Below are 19,172 nucleotides of genomic sequence, written 5' to 3'. Positions count from 1 at the left end.
GTGGCCGCTGACGGCCCTCGTGGAGACTGGTCGCACAGACGCACGTGAAGTCACAACGTGTCACGCCAGGCACGCGGCATAAAGGACGTCAAAATCCCCGTTTTGTGGACGTCCACCCGACGCCACCCCAAACCTAGGGTGTGCCTCTGGGGTGGGTGAGGGCGGGTGCCCTGGCCCCGCAACACCCCCCCTACCATGTTCCAGTGCCTTAGCACTCCTTCCCGGACCTCCATGAAACCCAGAAACGCTGCTGAATCCCGGGACTCGGTAGCAGGAACCGTGCAGGAGGGAAGCAGAGTGCTTAAAATAAAAAGCCCGGACTTCGGGACCAAACTGGACACTTATCGGCTTGGGACCAAATAGCTCCCACCAATCCTCGAGATGCTACGAACTTCCACTCTGGCCTTTTGGAAGTGGGGTTTAGGGCTCTCGCTTTTCACGGGGTCCTATTGAGTATCAAGGCGGAAGGCACTAAGAAAGGCCCAAGAACAAAATTAACCAAGAGAATTTCAAAGGAGGAGAACACTAGTTGCAGCCTTCTCATTTCATTGGCAAGTGAAGAAAAATCAAGCTGGTTCTACAGAAATGTCTGAGCTTTCTAAGTTGCTGCTCAGAATGACAAAGAAAACCGTACCACTAAACTGGATGAACAACCCTTAGTCTTTCAACGGGACAGAATTTAGAGGAGCAAATCCAGAAGCAGAACGGTCATCACTTTGCCACTTGGCTGAAGAACAGTTCTTTAGTACAAAACACACCCAATTTAGAAACCTTGCAACAAAAGAGGAGAGCTGTATTGGGTGACGGGGCAGGCAAAACGTTTTAAAACATTAGTTTGCTTTTCCCCGGAGAAGCAAAACCTCAGAAAGTGCCTAGAGCTTTATATATTCGGAGATGCCTTAACTTTTAGCTCTACCGATAAAAACTAGAGCAACAGATTACTTTCATCTGTCAAAACACAGAAATAAGTTTAGTTAGTCATTAGAGTCACATATAAAACCCACGATTAATACGGCGTGAAAAGGAATCGAATCACCGGAGCTTAGAGCCATTCTACCTCTCCCGGAGAGTTCTAATAAAAGGCACAGTAGTTAAGGTGCTCGGTCTCCTACCAGTTCGCTTTCTTCTTCCTCTGCGTCTTTCTTTTCTTCTTTCTGCTCTTCAATATTTGCGTCAAAATCTTCCATCTCAACCTAGATCCCAGAAAATATATTTCAGGGTTTTATTTCTAAACGTGTCTTGTAAAGGGAATACAGAACAAGTTTACTGACTCGAAAAAGAGGGAGTAGGAAGACCAAAAACACCAAGATTCATCTCTTTCTTACGGCAGCTCTGTCAATTAAAAATCAGGGTTAGAGGTACAGGAGACAGAACTATGTTGTATTCTTCTTAAAGTTTCCTTGTGAGTTCACCTACCGTTGTAACTCTCCACAAGTTTAGTTCCGGGATCTGTAGAGTGGGCACTCAATAAACGTTCCTGACTCTTGACTTCTGGAGTTTCTAAATCAAAGGAACTAGAAACCACAAAAATAGTCTCTAACTGCGATTGACGAATTGTAAGAATACAACGATTTCTTCTCCAATGAATCTGGGAAGACCATTTCACTCAGGTTTCTTCATATCAATGGGCCCTTTCCTAAATGAATTCAAGTCAGATCTTCTTTTTAGAGATTCTAGGTTCCCCTTCACTAAAGGAGGCTTCAATCACTCATTCCAGAGTGTTTACTGAGTGCTTATTCTGTGCCAAGCACTGGACTGCCCTCGAGGGGTTTAAAATCCAGTGCGGGGGAGACAGACGCTAAAATATAATACAAGTAGGGGAAAATCAACGGTGTTTAAAGATAGGTATATCCTTGGTGGGGAAGAACTCTACCCCACCAGACAGAGAAGTGCTTAAGTGGTAGGAGGGAGTAAATGAGAGGTAATGGCGATAGGCCTCTTGGAAGAGATACAGTTTTCGAAGGGTTTCGAAGAAGGGAATAGAGATCTGCCAAATGGGAAAGGGGAGGGAGGGCTTGAGGTCAGCGGTGGGAGAGATGAGAATGAGGCCCAGCGAGTAGACTGGCTTGAGAGGAATGATGTGTGTGAGCTGGGGTGTGGTGGGAGAGGAGCGAAGTTAGGAAGAGAGAAGAGACAGCTGATTGAGGGTTTAGAGTCTGGGGTCAGGAGTTTCTGGCTCAAAGGAGGGAGGAATGGGCAACGAGTGAAGGTTTTTGAAGAACAGGGAATGTATGCAAAATGATGTTTTAGAAAAATGACCCAGGCAGCAGAGTGAACTGGAGGAGAGGCAGCAGGTGAGGAGATCTGCAAGGATCTTTCATCTCCATTTCAAAAATGGAAGAGACTTCCCAAGTTCACCTAGCTTCTATTTTCCTAGGAACGAGTCACTGTATCCGCACCGGTAGAACAGGAATAATAGCGGGTTGAATGTGTGGAAACTAAATCCCCACCCCTCTTCACAAAACATTTAGGGTTGTCTTAATACAAAGACTACATTCAGTTTCTGAATAGTCGGCAGGTCAAAGAAAATCACTGTGACATTACAGAGCTGCCCTACTAAAACCAGAGAGGAACTGTAATTTAAACAATTCACTACAGTTGTACACTGCTTATTACGTGCCAAGCTTGGTACTAAGCACTGGGTAGATACGAATACCCTGGCTGGAGAACAACTCAAGAACCCATTCTTTCCTCTCCATCCCAACCGCTACCATGCTGATCCAAGCCCTTATCCTACCCGACCTTGACTCCTGGATCAGCTTCCTCACTGACCTCCCTGCTCTGTGTCTCTCCGTACTTCGCTCTGCCGCTTAGTCCATTTTACTGAAAATCAGTCCGGTTTGTATCTCCCCACACCTCAAACACCTCCAATGGCTGACCGGCCAACTTCACCTCAAAGAGAAACTCCTTAGTCCGCCACTTGACCGCTCTGTGCCTCAGTTACCTCATCTATAAAATGGGGATGAAGTCTGTGAGCCCCGTGTGGGACAGGGACTGTGTTCAACCTGATTAGCTTCTATTGACCCCAGTGCTTAGAACAGTTCTAGAACTTAGTAATCGCTTAACCACCACCATTATCATCACTATTATTACTATTATTACTGGCAGGAAGCTACTCAATCAGCTCTCCTCCTCTATTACCTCACTGCTCTCCTACCATACGTCAGCTCCCATATTATGCTCTTCTACTGCCAACACACACTGATTGCACTCCATTTCATCCATCTCCCTGCCGATGCCCGCCCCTCAACCCTCTAAGCACCGTTTATCAGCTCCACAGCGCATACGTACCTATCTTTACATCCTGCTATTCCTCCCCGTATGCCATTAATTTTAATGTTTGTCTCCCCCTCTAGACTGACCGTTCCTTGTGGGCAGGGATCGGGTAACTCTATTGCACTGTACATTGCCAAGTGCTTAGTAGAGTGCTGAGTACCCAGTAAAAGCTCAATGAACACCACTGTTGATCTCCAAGGTTCAACTTCCCTGCAAGCTGGTTGTGGGCAGGGAAATTGTGTCTGTTTATTATTGTACTACACTCTCCCAAGCGCTTAATACAGTGCTCTGCACGCAGTAAACGCTCCACGGATACGATTGAACGAATGAATGAAAGGATAAGGTGACCGACTGGCCTTCTGTGAAGAGTAGGTGGAATGGAAAAGCAGTTTCCAGTTTTACATGAGAGGGTGTGGGGTTACTTGAAAATACCTGTCCGGCAACGGTCACCTTCGCTGATTCGACTGCTGACATTCTGAATGTTAAAACAGAGCTAGCTATAAGGTCGCACCGCAAAATGCTCACCTCTTCTATAGCAGCATCTTGTAACAAGGAACGAATATCCAGACGCATCATATGCCGCGGTGCGGTTTCCCAGTGATCAGCCATCTATTGAGAGATTTATAGTCTTGTCACCTCCTGAGACACTGGATGGCCAACTCAAAGACAGTCCGGCCTTGGAAAAGCCCATCGAGACTCTGCAAAGAAGTCTAAGACTCGGGCTTCCGGCCGTCTAACCGATGGCTTCCGAAGCCACTCGTTAAGTTTCTGGTGGGTCAATGTCAGGAACTATCCCTGCACCCCTCTTACTGAGAAACGGAAGCCACACATCTTACAAACCAAGAGAAATGGCTTCGCTTCTAAAGGGAGATGCTATCTTACCGTGATCAGCGGAAACACTGACGACGCCGACTTCATCTTACCGTGACCTGCTGGACTACCGACTCCAACTTCAGATCCATCTAATTTCCTGCTGCCCTTTGACATCCCATTTCTAAATAGTCACCTTATTGATTTCTTTCAGTTTGCGCCCATGGATGTTCCGTTTGCCACAGGTCTGGTGGTCTGCGCTCATTTCGGCTAAATAGACCTAGACGAAAAGGAGGAGCCCCAGTTTAGGCCACATCTCGGAAATCACGTGACCGGCCTTGAGAAGCTGGGAGCCTCCTTACCTCGAAACCTTTCGTTTTGGCCGCACTCCAGAACTGGTCAAAGTGCCTCACTCGATCATTAATGGCATCCAGTATGATGAAGGGGAAGAAGCCGTCATCCAAGGTCTTTTTGAAGGTTTTGAACATGCTGGTGCGATACGTCTCTTCCATGTCCGCTTCGTACTCATATTCCATCACCTGATCACAGGAACAAAGGAGATTAGGGCGGACTGCGAGTGGCTCTTGACCTGCCACCCGACGCCCTGAGGTGTCAAAGGCATATGGCGGGCTACAGACTCTTCTCCGCCCTTGAGGCCAAAACTTTGCCCAGAAAGGGACACAGTTCTTGGCTCCCCCTCTAGAAGAGGAGCTGAGAAGCAGCGAGGCCTAGTGGAAACAGCAAGGGCCGGGGAGTCAGAGGACCGGGATTCTGATACCGGCTCTGCCACCTGCCTGCTGTGTAAACTTTTCTGCGCCTCCATTCCCTCATGTGTAAAAGGGAGATTAAGACGGTGAGTTCCGTGTGGGACGGGACCTGTTTCCAACTCCATTATCTTGCGGCTATCTATCCCGGAACTTAGTCTAGTGCCTGGAACATAATAAGCGCTTAACAAATACCATAAAGAAGTCACAACCCCTCTGCACCTCCGTTCCCTTATCCGTAAAATGAGGAGTAAGACTGTGACTCTTTGGTGGGCAAAGGCCTGCGTCCAACTCGATCATCTTGTATCACATCTACCCCAGAGGTTAGTACAGTGGCGGACAGATAGCGCTGAACAAATACCCTGCAAATCAGAGCCCTACTCCGGCCGAATCGCAACTGTGCACCATACCTTCTTTTTCACCTTCCTTCCAGAATCTGGGTCTCTCTCTTCTTTTTCCACTTCGGTGATGAAATAATCATCCAGGCTGAGGACTCTGGGTGCGGGTCCCCCACACTCTACCTCCTTATCCTGAGAATCGAACAATTGAGAACAGTTTGTACCCTCGTCGACAAAGCTGCCTCACAAGACGCACCGAGTTGCTCGTTCTGGGACATGAAATATTTGTGTGTTCCGGGAGCCCCATCACCTTCTTCGTGTTCAGTTATTCCAGCACCTGTTTCATTAGTCTCAGAGGATATCAAAGTTAGTTGGGCACCCAGATCAAACCGATTTACGGTGGAGACTGCCGTCCAGCAGTCCAGCGCTTCCAGTGAAATAAGTGACTCTACTACAGAGCGACGGGTGAGAAACTCTCGACTCAGAAAACCACCAGGCCGAAGAGGAGAGAAGACGCGAAAAAGCAACTACCAGACCATCTCCTTCTCGGTACTTACTCGGATAAGTTTTGCCACGTGGGTCTTCCCGCTACCAGGTAACCCCCTCATGATGACCACGATCTGAAACACAGAGCATATGGGGACAGCTGAAGCTCTTTACTGTCACGGCAGCATTTTTGGGCAAAGGGTTTGTTTGGGTTTTTTTTTTTACCATCAGCAGAAGTCAATCCGATCCTGAGGCTGCATGCATAGACACGACCTCTTGCTCCCCTCCCCACCTCAGGTTTGAAACAGGAAATCATGTAGACAACCAATCTTTTTAAGTCTTCTCCCCTCCGCCCATTTAAAAATCTTGGCCCAACAACCTTTTTGTGTGGCTTTCAAGATGATAAATACGGTACAGGGTTCACGGGGCAACTAGAAACGCCATTCTCCTCACCCTTTCGGGTCTGCTGTCACGGCCCGGCGGCTTCAGGAGATCATCCACGTTCTTTGATTCCGGCTTCTTCTCTACTCTTGGGGCAGGAGGGGGCTGGTGGCTTAACGGTGGCGCAGAGAGTGGCATCCGCTCCTCGGGGTAATTTCTCCGATCTCCTAAAACCCCCAAAGTTGCTTGTCATCACAGGCCAGTAAACGAATTTAATTCTCTCGCGTCTGATCAGGGCCAGTGGTCTCAAACACGCCCCTTCCACATCAGTGGATTCCACTCCACTTGCAAGGAACGTGTCGGAGGTTTTAAAGGGGGTGTGAGGGTGGGGGCAAAATGAGCAGTAGTCGTAGAAACCCAAAAGGCTCCTGGATAGTCACTTACTTGAACTGACCTGTAAAAGGGTAACCAGGCTCAAAGAAACAGGACGCGGCCTCGTCCTTTAATAAAAGCCGGGGACGGTAGGCCTAACCAGTTGTCTCAAATTTCCGGTTTACCCTATGCAGGGATGAGAATCTTATTTCCTTTACAAGACCCTCAGCTAATCTGACGAGCAACTGCAGCCCGTCCCTACATTCTTCCTCAGATGTCGGTGGGTGTATTCCTGCAAACTCCCGGGTTTCCGCCACATTGGGTTGAATCAATAATTGTTTCACCGGGAAATAAGGGTCTGGGGGGAAGATGGCTTCAAAACCACTGAACCAGCACATGGCTTCCTTGATACTCTTCTCCCCCCTTTCCCCCTCTTCTCCCCCATTTCCCTCTCCTCCTCCCCCTCCCCCATCCCACCCCCTCAGCACTGTACTCGTCTGCTCCACTGTATATCTCTTCATCACCCTATTTATTTTGTTTAATGAGATGTACATCACCCTGATTCTATTCATTTGCCATTGTTTTTATGAGATGTTCTTCCCCTTGACTCTATTTATTGCCACTGTTCTTGTCTGCCTGTCTCCCCCGATTAGACTGTAAGCCCATCAAAGGACAGGGACTGTCTCTGTTGCCGATTTGTACATTCCAAGCGCTTAGTACAGTGCTCTGCACATAGTAAGCGCTCAATAAATACTATTGGATGAATGAATGAATGCTGAATTCAAGAAAATTCAAGAAGGTTGTGGAAGGTCTTGGTGGAAGGTGAAGAGGTGTTATAAAGCTTATTTCAAGCTCTCCAGGGGTAAAACTTGAAGTGAAGCAGAGTTGCCTAGTGGATGGAGCACGGGCCTGGGAATCGGAAGGATCTGGGTTCCAATCCCGTTTCCGCCACGTGGCTACTGTGGGCCCTTGGGCAAGTCACTTGACTTTTCTGTGCCTCAGTTTCCACATGTGCAAAATGGGGATTAAAACTGGGAACACCATGTGGAACATGGACTGTGCCCAAAATGATTAAGTTTTATCTACCCCAGTGCTCAGTCTACCCCAGCGCTCAGTACAGCATCTGGCATGTAGGAGGCGTTTTAACAAACACCATAAAAAAAAGTGAACAAATGTGAAGAAGAGTCACATTTTCTGACACTTATCAGGGTCGCCACATTACTTAAACTCGCTTTCTAGTTTGTTTTTTTAAATCTTGAAAATCACTGCAACTGGTTTCCTTTTTAATGTCAGGGAAACCCAGGCAAACTAGTTGGGTTATTCTTCAGGTTCACATTCTCAGTATTTGCCTTTTTGAGGGTAACTGATATTTCTATACCTCCAAACATGGACGGTCCATGGTCATAGGCCGGTCGGTCTGATTTCCGTTCATATGGTGGCCGCTCGAAGCCTCCCCGCCTTGAAGAAGAATGGTCTTTTTTGTCACGGTAGGACTGTGTTCTGGAAGGGAACGGGGGATACCTTTTTAAAGAATGAACAATTTGTGGCGATCTCTGACTTTCAAAGTGAACGGTCAATGCACTTCCTAATTGGTGCTGTGCCATTCTCCACAGACTTAACGTTTAAGATTTAATTTCTACACATTATGTAGACCGACCCGGAGAGGAGCTCAAATCTCCCCTCTGCGCCCGCCCCCCTCAAAAAAACCTTCAATGCCGCAAAAATGATCACCTGCCCCAAAACAGCTTTGATCCCTGCCTTAATTTCCCAATTCCCTCCAAGGGAAATAACCCTTACTGGCCCTAATACAGTTAAGGACACAAGCATCTACACCCAGAAGAAAACGGGTCCACCAATTTGCTCTCCTGAATCACTGTGACAATGGTAACAGAGAGAGCCTTCTTTTAGCCCACCTAGAGAACCTCTCGACCTTAGGTGCATTCTGGGCGCAGTGAATGCACGTGATACTTGGATGGAAAGCGGAAAGGGCTCCCTGGACCACACCTGTCTTCCCGAGGACGACGATCCCTGTCGAATCGTTCCCGGTCATAGTCGACGACAGCGCGGTCTCGGTCTCGATGCATGTCCCGCTCTCTTTTGAAATCCCGGTGGTCCGTCATCACGTTGCTCTGCCGATCAAAGTAGGGCTCGCGCTCCCGATCTCTTTCGTAGCGATCACGTTGGCTAGGATGCTCTGGGAAAATACAATCCATCGGTGGTATTTACTGAGTGCTTACCGTGTGCAAAGCACTGCACTAAGCGCTTGCGAGGGTACAATACAACCGACCTGGGAGACACGATACCTGCCCACCACGAGCTTACAGTCTAGAGACAAGTTCACTGTCTAAAATACAAACATGAAATCAACATAAATCTGAAATGACCCCAGAACTAAAGGTTAGGGAACTGAATGACCGACAGTTCTCTTTTTTTTACCACACAAATTTACTGCTTTAAAGCCAAATGTGATGCCATCTTAGTTGTTTCCAAGGGCGATCCAGCTATAGGGAATGTAATAGTCCGCTCACTAAAGGTGTCTAAGTAATCCATAGATCTGAACAGGTTTCAATCCAGCACTCAGAACATAGTAAGCGCTTAACAAATACCATCATCATCATCAAGGACAATGCCTACCTGGCTCATATGATCTTTCTGGAAGTGGGTCTTGGCGGAGAGTGATTCTTTCACCATAGGGAATCTGCTCAACTTTACTGGTGGATATGTCTGAGAAACCAAGTCATAAGGAAAATGGTAACAATCGTTCAAGGGTACTTACGGAGAACCTTCTGCGTGCAGAACACTGTACTGAGGATCTGGGAGAGCGCAACAGTGTTAGTGGACCCGATCCCTGCCTTTGAGAAACTCAACCACCCAGGGCGGGAAACGGGCATGAAAATAACTGACAGATAGGAAACAGGAAAGTGAATAAGTTGGGGAATGAGTGCTTATGGACACAAATGCTACGTGCTGGGGTGGTGAGTTGAAAGGATGAAAGCAGGGGAGAAGAGGTACTAATCGGGGGAAGGTGTCCTGGAGATTTGACTTCAGAAGTCGCATTCTCCCGGATTTCTAGAAAATTCGGCCGCCTCAAGGCAAGGTGAGGCAGAACTGAGGCGGCCCCTCCTTCCCGGCTGCCCTGGCCCGCTTCCGCCCAACGAGCCTTAGCCTCATCTCCTACAAGAACAGAACCGTCTGGGGAGGCGTCAAAGTCAGGAGGGCCTGGAAACATGCTGCTTTTGGCCTTGGAATCTTTGAGGGTGTTAGCAGCCGCTAAGAGCCCAGAGCAGAGAAAGTAACAGCAGTGACGGAAGACGAAAAGAGTCTCCTATTTCACTTTTAGCCCTTTCTGTGTCTCTCTCCTTAGAGCTCAGGTCTTTCCTGCTAATTCTCCGCAAGGCTCGTGGAAAGACGGTAAAGACTTTAGGACGGACGAAGGGGAATAAACCCCTTCATGGGCGAGGACCTCGAGACCCTCGCCTCAGAGATGGAGGTCGCTCCTACGCGAAAAGGCCCGGAGTCCAGAGAACCCAGGCCGGCAACCGTCACTCACCCCGCCCGTGGCCATAGTCCACGGTCTGCTGGACGGGAGGTGGTTTGGAGATCGTTGGCATCATTAGCGGCATCGAGCCAGGGGGTGGAATGGAGGAGTGGACGGGGGGCGGCGGTGCTTGGGTCTTCATTAGAATCGAAGGCGGGGGCCCTGTTTCTGGCTCGTACTCTGAGGCCAGGCCTTTCTCCTCGCTGGTATCCCACAGCCCGTGGAAAGAATCTTCGTCCCACCGTTCCTGCTCCATCGAAGAAGGGGACGGTTTCATGGCTGTGGACGGAGGCGGTGCCGACATGGGCGGGGGCCTGGTGAGGGGGATGGAGGACCTCGCTCCTGGAGCTGACTGCCTCATCATGGGAGCGGACGGCTTCCCCACTGGAGGGGAAGGTCTGTACGACCCTGGGGGCTTGAAAACAACGCAAGAGTCATTCAACGGGAAAATCCGCCCGAGACCACGACGCTTTTGCCCCCGAACGTGAGGGCCGTGGTTTGTGGGTGGGAGGGTGCTGGACACTTTAAATCAATCGATTAAATCCGGTCAAGTGAACCGAAGAGCGAGCAGGACTACACCTTCTCTAAATTTCCAAGAGGCTCTGCTGTTTTCCTTCTGGCTGTCGTGGTACCCAGACTTCACTAGTCGGGGAGGCTTTCGAAAGGCTAGCATAGTGAGGGAATCGGCCCCCGCTCTACCTCTACAGATTGACCCAAAGCAGGGGTTTCCATGTTTCCTCTCCAGTGCTCCTCACCCAAAGGTAGAGGCCCCGGGCCAGAGCGGCTACTCATTTCGCATGCCTGAGCGAGGGAGCCATGAAGGGCTGGGAGACGGTGGAATTACTCCTGCAGAGTAGAGACTCCTCTACGCTGCAAGCTCGTTACGGGGAGGGAACGCTTCTGCTACTTCCAAGTGATTAGAACAGTGCTCCGCACATAGTAAGCGCCTATTTAAGTACCACTGCTTGACTGAGTCAGGATTGTCAGTATTTAGCTACTTGACTGCAAAAACCAAGTACCCAATCGTGACTAGGTACCGAGCATCACAAACCACTCACTGGCCGCTTATCGATTCATCTCTCGTTTCAATCCAGACCTCAGTGCTTAGAATAGTGCTTGGCACAAAGTAAGCGCTTAACAAATACCGTAATTATTATTAGGGGTTTTTTCTGTTTATTTAAATATTTGCTAAGCGCTTATTATATGCCAGACACTGCTCTAAGCACTGGGGTAGATATAAGGTAATCAGTTGGACACAGTCCATATCCCACATGGGGATCACAGTCTTATCCCCATTTTAGGCACAGAGAAGTGAAGTGACTTGCCCAAGGTCACGCAGCAGACAAGCGACGGAGCCAGTAGCAGAACCCAGGTCCTTGCTCTACTAGGCCTCGCTGCTTCCCCAAAGGGTAAAACCTCAGTCTTAACCCTGGCTCGACTCCCAGCCTTCATCCCAGTGAGGCCTCTGGACTGAACTTCAACTTTAACCTTTTCAATTAATGGACCCTTTGGGTCTTTGGACTGACTGTCACACAGCTGGATGCAAAGTCCTTTACATAAGGGGTTAGAACGGTGGCGGATAAAGAGATTCTTTTTTTCGTTTCCCAGTTGTAAGGCTAGTTCAACCCATGTTCTTGTCCTTTCAGGAGGTACTAGAAATCAGCACAGAAAGTCTTGAAGAATTTTTTCTCTCAGCTCCCCTTAGGTAACCCCAATCTTTTCTGTTCAGGTGAGAAAGGGCTCGAAATTACTACTTCCTGACAGTTGGTTCGCTAATCCAAGCTAAATGAAAACCAGAGTGATTGAAGATGAATTAGAGACTCTTTCCAAAATACTACTCTCCATTCAAACAAATATGTGAAGTCTCACTTCTTCTAACTGCTGTTAAAGATTAAGGTTCAGCCTCGTTTCAGGGCCAAGACTCGTAACTCGAAGAAAAGCAACATCTTGGGAAAACAGAGGAGAAAACAAAATCCAGACCCATTTGCAGTAGAGAAGCAAAAACAAATTTCTTGGCCCTTAAATGACTACGGCAACCCCACGCGGGGTCTCTGGTTTACATTTTACTGCATTATTTTAGACTTCAGACGTATTTGAAGGCAAAAGTATTTACTTGTGCTAGGACCAACATTTTGTGTACAGATGAAAGATACAGCAAAAACCCTGGGCCTTAATATGCGGCATGTGAAACTGGAATTGAGGGCAGTTATCGCTAAATTTTTTCATGCATTCACTCGTTCGATTGTATTTATTGAGCACTTATTGTGTGCAGAGCACTGTACTGAGCGCTTGGGAAAGTACAGTACAACAATAAACAGTGACATTTCCTGCCCACAACAGCTCACAGTCTAGAGTGAACTGGGAACATCCGTTAGGACCTCTAGGATGTTTTCTGACTGTGATTTTTTTTTAAGGTACTTTTTTAAGGTACTTTTTTAAGGCACTTACTATGTGTCAAGCACCATACACAGGCTGGGGAAGATACAAACTAATCAGGTTGGACACAGTCCATTTCCCACATGGGGTTCACAGTCTTAATCCCCATTTTACAAATGAGGGAACTGAGACCCAGAGAAGGCCAGCGGCTTGCCCACGATTCCACAGAAGACAAGTAGCGGAGCCGGGATTAGAATCCAGGTCCTTCGGACTCCCAGACTCATGCGTTATCCACTGAACCACGCTGCTTCTCTACACAAATTCAAAAATGGCAGGAATCCCCCGTTCCCACTCTGTTGGGAAAGCGATGAAACATCCTTCTCTTCGGCCACGCGCTTTCATAACGTCTGTGGAAAAGGGCCGCCAATATTGGGGTGGGGCTAAGGAGTCCCGAGGTGTCCGGTTCCATCCATCCCACAGAGCACTTGCCCACCCGCCGGATGACATTTTAAATTTAACTTATCCACGTTAATGTCCGTCTCCCCCTCTAGACCGTTAAGTTCATTAAGGGCAGGGAATGTGTCTGTTAATTCTGTTGTTCTGTAACTCTCCCAACAACGCTGTGCAGACAGTAAGTGCTCAGTAAATACCACTGACTGATCGATGGATTAATTAAAGGGGCGGCCACACCAAACGGTAGGAGAGCATTTATTTCCCGGCTGGAGTATTAGGGACGCTCCGGCCTGAAAAATAAATGGGGAAACAGGGTAGGCTTGGCGTCTGGTTTGCCTTTTCTGCTCTACCATTACCGAGTTTTCAAAGAGTCGAGTTTTAGGGATGCTGTTTTGGTTTTCGACTGTTGCTTCAGAACAACACGAGCCTACCTGCGTAGCTAAAAAAAGACCTCTTCTTTAGTCGACAGAAAATCAGATGAGGGATTAAAAAAAAAAAATCCCCCAGATGGCCAATGGGATCCACAACTCTTGCCTGGGGAGGTCAAATGACCCTGAGGAGAGTGGGACCTGCCATATCATCCGACAAGCTGACAGAAATTGACAGTACAGAACTTCGCTTCCTCGGGAACTTATGTGCATTCTCACTGAGTTTACTGAAGGGAACAAAAATTAAAATTAAAAAGTTGCCTCTGGGCCTTGTGCCTTTAGCTAGTCCGAGCCGAATCGACTCGCCAGTGAGAAGCGCAGCTCAATGGCTAACAGTCAGATGTGCTTACTCTCTTGAGCACCGTTTATATGTACCTGGTAAATGCCAGATCTTGAGGACGTATTCTGCAATCTCGAAGCTTCTTGCGGAGGAATCTCGGGCATCTGGGGCTCCGGGACAAAGTCTTTCAACTTCTGAAGTTGTTCTTTCTGTTCTCTTTAGACAAAAATCAGAGAATCACCTTTTGAGGAACAATGATATATCTCTGCAAGATTTCCAGCACAATTCTCAAGAAGACTCCAAACTTTACAAGGATTAAAAGGGTGTGCCCGCACTTGGGAAACAGAAAAGTGTGGGTAAGGTGGGTCCTACCTTATAATATAAGGAGGGCCCCTCAAATTTACACCCCAACTGGAGTTCATATAGTAATTCTATTTGCAAGGCAGAGTTACAGTTAGAATACCATCTGCCCTCCCAAAAACCCAAAGAGGTCAAAATAATAATAATGTTGGCATTTGTTAAGCGCTTACTATGTGCCGAGCACTGTTCTAAGAGCCGGTGTAGATACAGGGTAACCAGGTTGTCCCACGCGAGGCTCACAGTCTTAATCCCTATTTTACAGGTGAGGTAACTGAGGCACCGAGAAGTTAAGTGACTTGCCCAGTCACGTAATACCTATTATATCTATTCAAACAGACTAAATGCTTTCGGTCCATTGAATTAAACACCTAATGTTCTAGGCTGGAGAAGAAAACTGAATCTGAACCATATCTTGAGACTGACATCTTTTTTTAGAGGGTGAATGGGGATTTCTGGGCAGACTCATATTTTCACTTTTAGTAATTTTCTATCATCTTTATATTCCCTTTTTGGGTGGCGGTTTGCATTTCACCTCAGGACCTGGCAGAACACAGCTGACAAGCCGTATGTAAGATGCCATATACTGGAACATCCGAGAATTGAATAGTTAATTCAGAGAAGTGTCAGGAGCACAAACACACTTCTCCTTTATGCTCAAAGAAAGCCCCACTGATGTCGAAGAGTGTGTGTGTGCAAGCAGCTTGATATTCCCCTTGAATCCTAACTTCCTACTGCAACAACCGCTTAAGAGCACTTGAGGAAATAAAATGTTTTTCTGCAACTAGAACCGGAGCGGGATTCGACGCAAATGGATTTTATTTCCGATTCTGACTGCAAGCGTGGAAATGATAGCCCTCTCAAAGTACAGAGAGCTGACGAAAAGATGAAATGTTGCAAGGATCCTCAGTTCCTCCAGAACGTGTGGTTTCCCTCTGCATTTTGGGCAGAGTGGGGTTAGGGGATTAGGGAACTTTCCCGATAATAACACCTGGTCCTTCCGACTCCCAGACCGTAGACTGACTCGAAACCGTAAGCTCGTCATGGGCAGGGAATGTATCTGTTCTACTGTCCTCTCCCAAGTGCTCTGCATGCAGGAAGCACTCAATAAATACGACTGACTGCCGTCTATCTGGACAGCACAAAGGGTCAAGTTGGAATATCTGCGGGCCTGTGAGCTGTGCCGAGTCTTCCTTCACACGGGATTCGTCGGCAACGATAAGAGGATTGAATCCAACCCGGGCACTATTAAGAAAACGGGGCATTCTCGAGAATTACGGACGTCCAGAGTTTGTAAACCAAAAATGCCCATGAAGGCCAGGAAACAACTGTTTTTATTTTTCAGGCATCTGACCTGCACGGATCTCAAGTAAATACCCGCCCTCGACCCAAAATGAAGAATGAAAGAAGACACCTTATGGGAGAGACCTACCGCGCAGCGCTTAGAACAGTGCTTGGCACATCTTAATCACTTAACCAATACCATAACTATTCAAAATTCCAACTATTCCCCATGGTCAAAAGGGGAAAAGAAATGAGTTGATCAGAATGGGAATTAGAACAATCCTGTCGCAATATTTCACTCCATCCTGAGGTGCAGGGTGATTTAGTGAGGAGAGCAAGGGCCTGGGAGTCAGAAGGACCTGGGTTCTAATCCCGGCTCCGCCAGACATCTGCTGTGTGACCTGGGACAAGTCACTAAACTTTTCCAGGCCTCAGTTACCTCATCCGCAAAATGGGGATTAAGAGCGTGAGCCCCAGGTGGGACAGGGACTGTCCAACCGGAAAGACTTTTATCCACCCCGGCGCTTCGAACAGTGCTCGGCACCTAGGAAGCGCTTAACAAGTACCATAATTTATTATCATTATCATTATTAAAGAACAGTCGCAGGCTATCTCACAGAAAAAACGGAAAACACCCTACTTACCGGAGCATTTTCAGTTCCTGGGCAGCTTTCAAGATAATCTCATGCTGCCTCTGACTAAGGACCATTACCCCGCCAAGGGACTGTTCGGAGTCCAGGTTGGCGTGCGACCCCAGCATGTCGGACGAATGCGACGGCGGGGGAATGGAATCCATGTGATCGGCCAGAGGCGAGTGACGGTCCGCCTCAGGTGAGAACCACCGTTCGGACAGCCGTTCTCTCTCCCAGTCCATTCTGTCGGGGACATAGTCTCGCTTCTCTCGCCACGTATCTCCCCTCTCCGGATAGTCTCGGTCTCTCAACTCGCCCCGGTCCCGGACGTCCCGGTCGTAGCCGTGGTCCCGATCTCTGTCGTCCCTCCACCTGTCTTCCCGGTATCTATCCAGGGGCGGGAGGGGAGGCAGGGATGACAGAGGCGGGATCTCCCGATCGTGGTACTGCGAATCTTGGTCGTCCAAAGGCCTCGCGTAATCTCGGTCCCATTCGTGATCCATTTCTCCATCGTACATATCTTGATGCCTTCCCATCCGGTCCACATCCCTGCTCAAGTCCCTGTCTACGTCTCGGTCCATCTCCCGATCCACATCCCTCTCCCTCTCCCAGTCGTCCCACCAAGGGCCGTGCCGGTCGCCGTCGTGGGATCGAGGCGGCGGAAACCTCTCCTCCCTACCGTACGGGTCTAGCGTATCGTCCCGGAAGTCGGGCTCGTAGTCTCCCCAGTACTGCTCTCTATCCCAGTCGTCGAGTCTCTCCCTCTCCAGGGGAGGGCCGCTCCGGCCATCCGGTGGAAACTCCTCCCGTCTCCGCTCGTCCCCGTGGTTCCAGGAAGGCCTGGACTGCTCATCCCGGTGATAGGGGGAGATGGATCTATCCACACCCGATTCCGATCTGAGCGGGCCCTTATCCCGGCCAAATTCGGGTCTGCCCGATCCCCTCTCCCGGCTGCCCGCCCTCCGGGGCGGTCCCCTCTCTCGGCTCCCGGCTCGCCGGGGAGTCCCCCTCTCTCGGCTCCCGGCCCTACGGAGCGGTGGACCTCTCTCCTGGCTGCCGGCTCTCTGGGGAGGCCCCCTCTCCCGGCTACTGGGCCTCCCCCTGTCCGGGCCACCCACAGGACAGCCCATCCCTTTGTCCCGCCCGCCGCCCGGCCTCATCGGCCCCCGGTCGCGGTCATCCGACCGCCTGCCCATCATCATCATCTCCCGGCCATCTTCTCGGCGGCCCATCATCTTCTCCCGGCCGTCTTCCCGCCGGCCCATCATCTTGTCCCGGTTGTCTTCTGGCCTACCCATCCCTTGGCCCCGGCCGATGGGAGGTCTGATCAGTCCTCTCCCTCTGCTGGCTAGCCCCTTGTCCCTCATGTCCTCCATCCTGCCTTGGCCTCTACCTCGGTAAGACGCACCCCTGCCCCGACTGCTGTCGAACCTGCCGTCTTTGTTCTCTGGCCTAGTCGGCCCTTTGTCCTGGTTGCTTTCTGAATGGGACAGGCTAGCATCCAGAGACTTCAGGTCGTTACCTCCGGTCAGCGCCGACGCTCCTCCGCCTTCCATCGTCCCCGATCGTGACTGGAAAGGCGACTGCGCGGGAGCGGCGTTGGCCTTATCCATCCGCTTCTCCATAGTCTGAGAATTCCGGTTCCAACCGGAAGACTCGGAAAGCCCCGGGTGGACGTCGGTCTGAGACGGATCTTCCTGGGCGTCGTCGGGGTCCTCGTCTGGGTGAATCGACGTGGAATCCTTCGCCTCTCCCCCCAGAGAAAAGGGAGGTGGCTGCATCTTATTGCCCTTATGCAGACCGCCAGCGGGGTCTTTGTAGGAGTCTTGGTTTCCCGAAAAGGAATCCCCTTGGGTCTGCTGTCCGAAAGAGGATCGCGGTCCCCTCCATTGCGGCCCGCTCTGTCGAGGTCCCTGGGCAGCGTTTGAGGGAGTGTAAAACTGAGAGGCTGGCCCGCGGGGAATTGCCCCCCTCTTGGTTGAAGAACCCTCCGGCTGGTGACCTTCGAATCGGGATCTGGGCCCGTCCTGGCGCTGGCCCTCAAAATGAGGACCTCTTTGTCTCGGTCCCTCAAACCTGGTCCGGGGGGCTTCGGATCTATCAAACCCCCTTCCTCGAGGGCCATCAAATCTACGAGGAAAGCAGGTGACACGTTTTATGGAACTCAAAAACAACCAAAGCGGAAACATTTATTTTCTCAGAAAGCACATCGATCTTGGAACCCACGGTTCGACTAAGATCCTGGGACAGCGTTTAAGAAGCGCCTACTGGGCGCAGAGCCCTGACCCAATCTAAATTCGGGGAGTGATGCTCCAGGAGGGATGATACTAACCAGGTCAAGGGCTAAACCATCGCTCACGTAAGTTACTACAGAACCACAGTTTTCTTTTTTTTCTTTTAAGTCGACGACATGCAGAAAGAGTCAGCAATCATTTGAACTTGGCAGACAAGAAAGGCTAGTTATAAAGCCCCAGAGCCAAGGGAGCCAAGTTAGAAATTTTGAATACGTGCTTTTGGTACCAGAAAACATTTCTCAGAATGACATTCGACCACATTCATTTGCCCAGGTGATTTAACTGGTTGCTCTGGAACAGTAAAGATCTCTAAAACACTGGCTGCCCAGATCGTTCTTCTAAAACATAGAAAGAACGCTCAGTCTGCATCACCCCATTTTCCGAGATTTCAGTGATTTCACTTCCACCTGTGCAGCGAACAGAAATTCCTCACCATCTGCTCCGAAGCACTCGATCGGCTTGTTCCCTCTAACTTTACCTCGCTGATTTCCCGCTACACCCAATCCGTGAGCTTTGCATCTCTACTGCCAATTTATTCACTGTGCCTCCATTCCGTCTGTCTCGCCGCTGACTCCTTACCCACATCCTCTCTCTGATCTAAAGCTTCCAACCCCTTCAGATTCAACAGACCGTCACTCTCCTCACTTTCAAAGCCTTACGAAGGTTTTCTTCTTCTCCCACTCCCTTCTGCATCACCCTCACACTCGGGGATTAAATGGCGATTAAGATGGAGAGTCCCACGTGGGACAACCTGATGACCTTGTATCTACCCAGCGCTTGGCACCTAGTAAGCGCTTAACGAATACCAAAAATTATTACTACAACTTGGATTTGCTCTCTTAATTCACTCCTCAGTCCCACAGCACTTAAGTACATATCCATAACGGATTTACTGTCTCCCCTTCTGGACTGTAAGCTCCTTGTGGGGAGGGAAGGTGTCTGCTCACTCTGTTGTGCTGCCCCTCTCCCAGACGCTCAGTACTGAGCCCTGCACACCATCAGTGCTCAAATACCACTGACGCTCAATAAATTCCACTGATGGACTGACTGGTTTCCTATGGGTTCGTATACCCTTTCGGCTGTTAGGACTCCAAAAAAATTCC

The 19,172-nt window shown here is 49.4% G+C and overlaps 1 protein-coding gene across 1 annotated transcript in view; it reads right to left on the bottom strand.

The window, feature by feature from the left end:
• Positions 1-19,172, bottom strand: part of YLPM1 (YLP motif containing 1) — a 61,034-nt gene that overhangs the window by 11,814 nt on the left and 30,048 nt on the right. Inside the window, exons 7-19 of the mRNA XM_029058731.2 lie at positions 15,788-17,905; positions 13,598-13,718; positions 9,978-10,380; positions 9,062-9,151; positions 8,432-8,621; positions 7,806-7,927; positions 6,128-6,282; positions 5,746-5,808; positions 5,261-5,380; positions 4,449-4,625; positions 4,283-4,366; positions 3,802-3,885; positions 1,113-1,193 (exon numbers count right to left, since the gene is read on the bottom strand). Of these exons, the coding sequence (XP_028914564.1) occupies positions 1,113-1,193; positions 3,802-3,885; positions 4,283-4,366; positions 4,449-4,625; positions 5,261-5,380; positions 5,746-5,808; positions 6,128-6,282; positions 7,806-7,927; positions 8,432-8,621; positions 9,062-9,151; positions 9,978-10,380; positions 13,598-13,718; positions 15,788-17,905 (3,808 nt within the window). The remainder of the gene's footprint in view (positions 1-1,112; positions 1,194-3,801; positions 3,886-4,282; positions 4,367-4,448; positions 4,626-5,260; positions 5,381-5,745; positions 5,809-6,127; positions 6,283-7,805; positions 7,928-8,431; positions 8,622-9,061; positions 9,152-9,977; positions 10,381-13,597; positions 13,719-15,787; positions 17,906-19,172) is intronic.

This window comes from Ornithorhynchus anatinus, chromosome 1 (genome assembly GCF_004115215.2).
Source record: "Ornithorhynchus anatinus isolate Pmale09 chromosome 1, mOrnAna1.pri.v4, whole genome shotgun sequence".
Taxonomy (NCBI): domain Eukaryota; kingdom Metazoa; phylum Chordata; class Mammalia; order Monotremata; family Ornithorhynchidae; genus Ornithorhynchus; species Ornithorhynchus anatinus.
The sequence above is the reverse complement of the archived record's forward strand: the minus strand, read 5'-3'. Positions and strand labels throughout refer to the sequence as shown.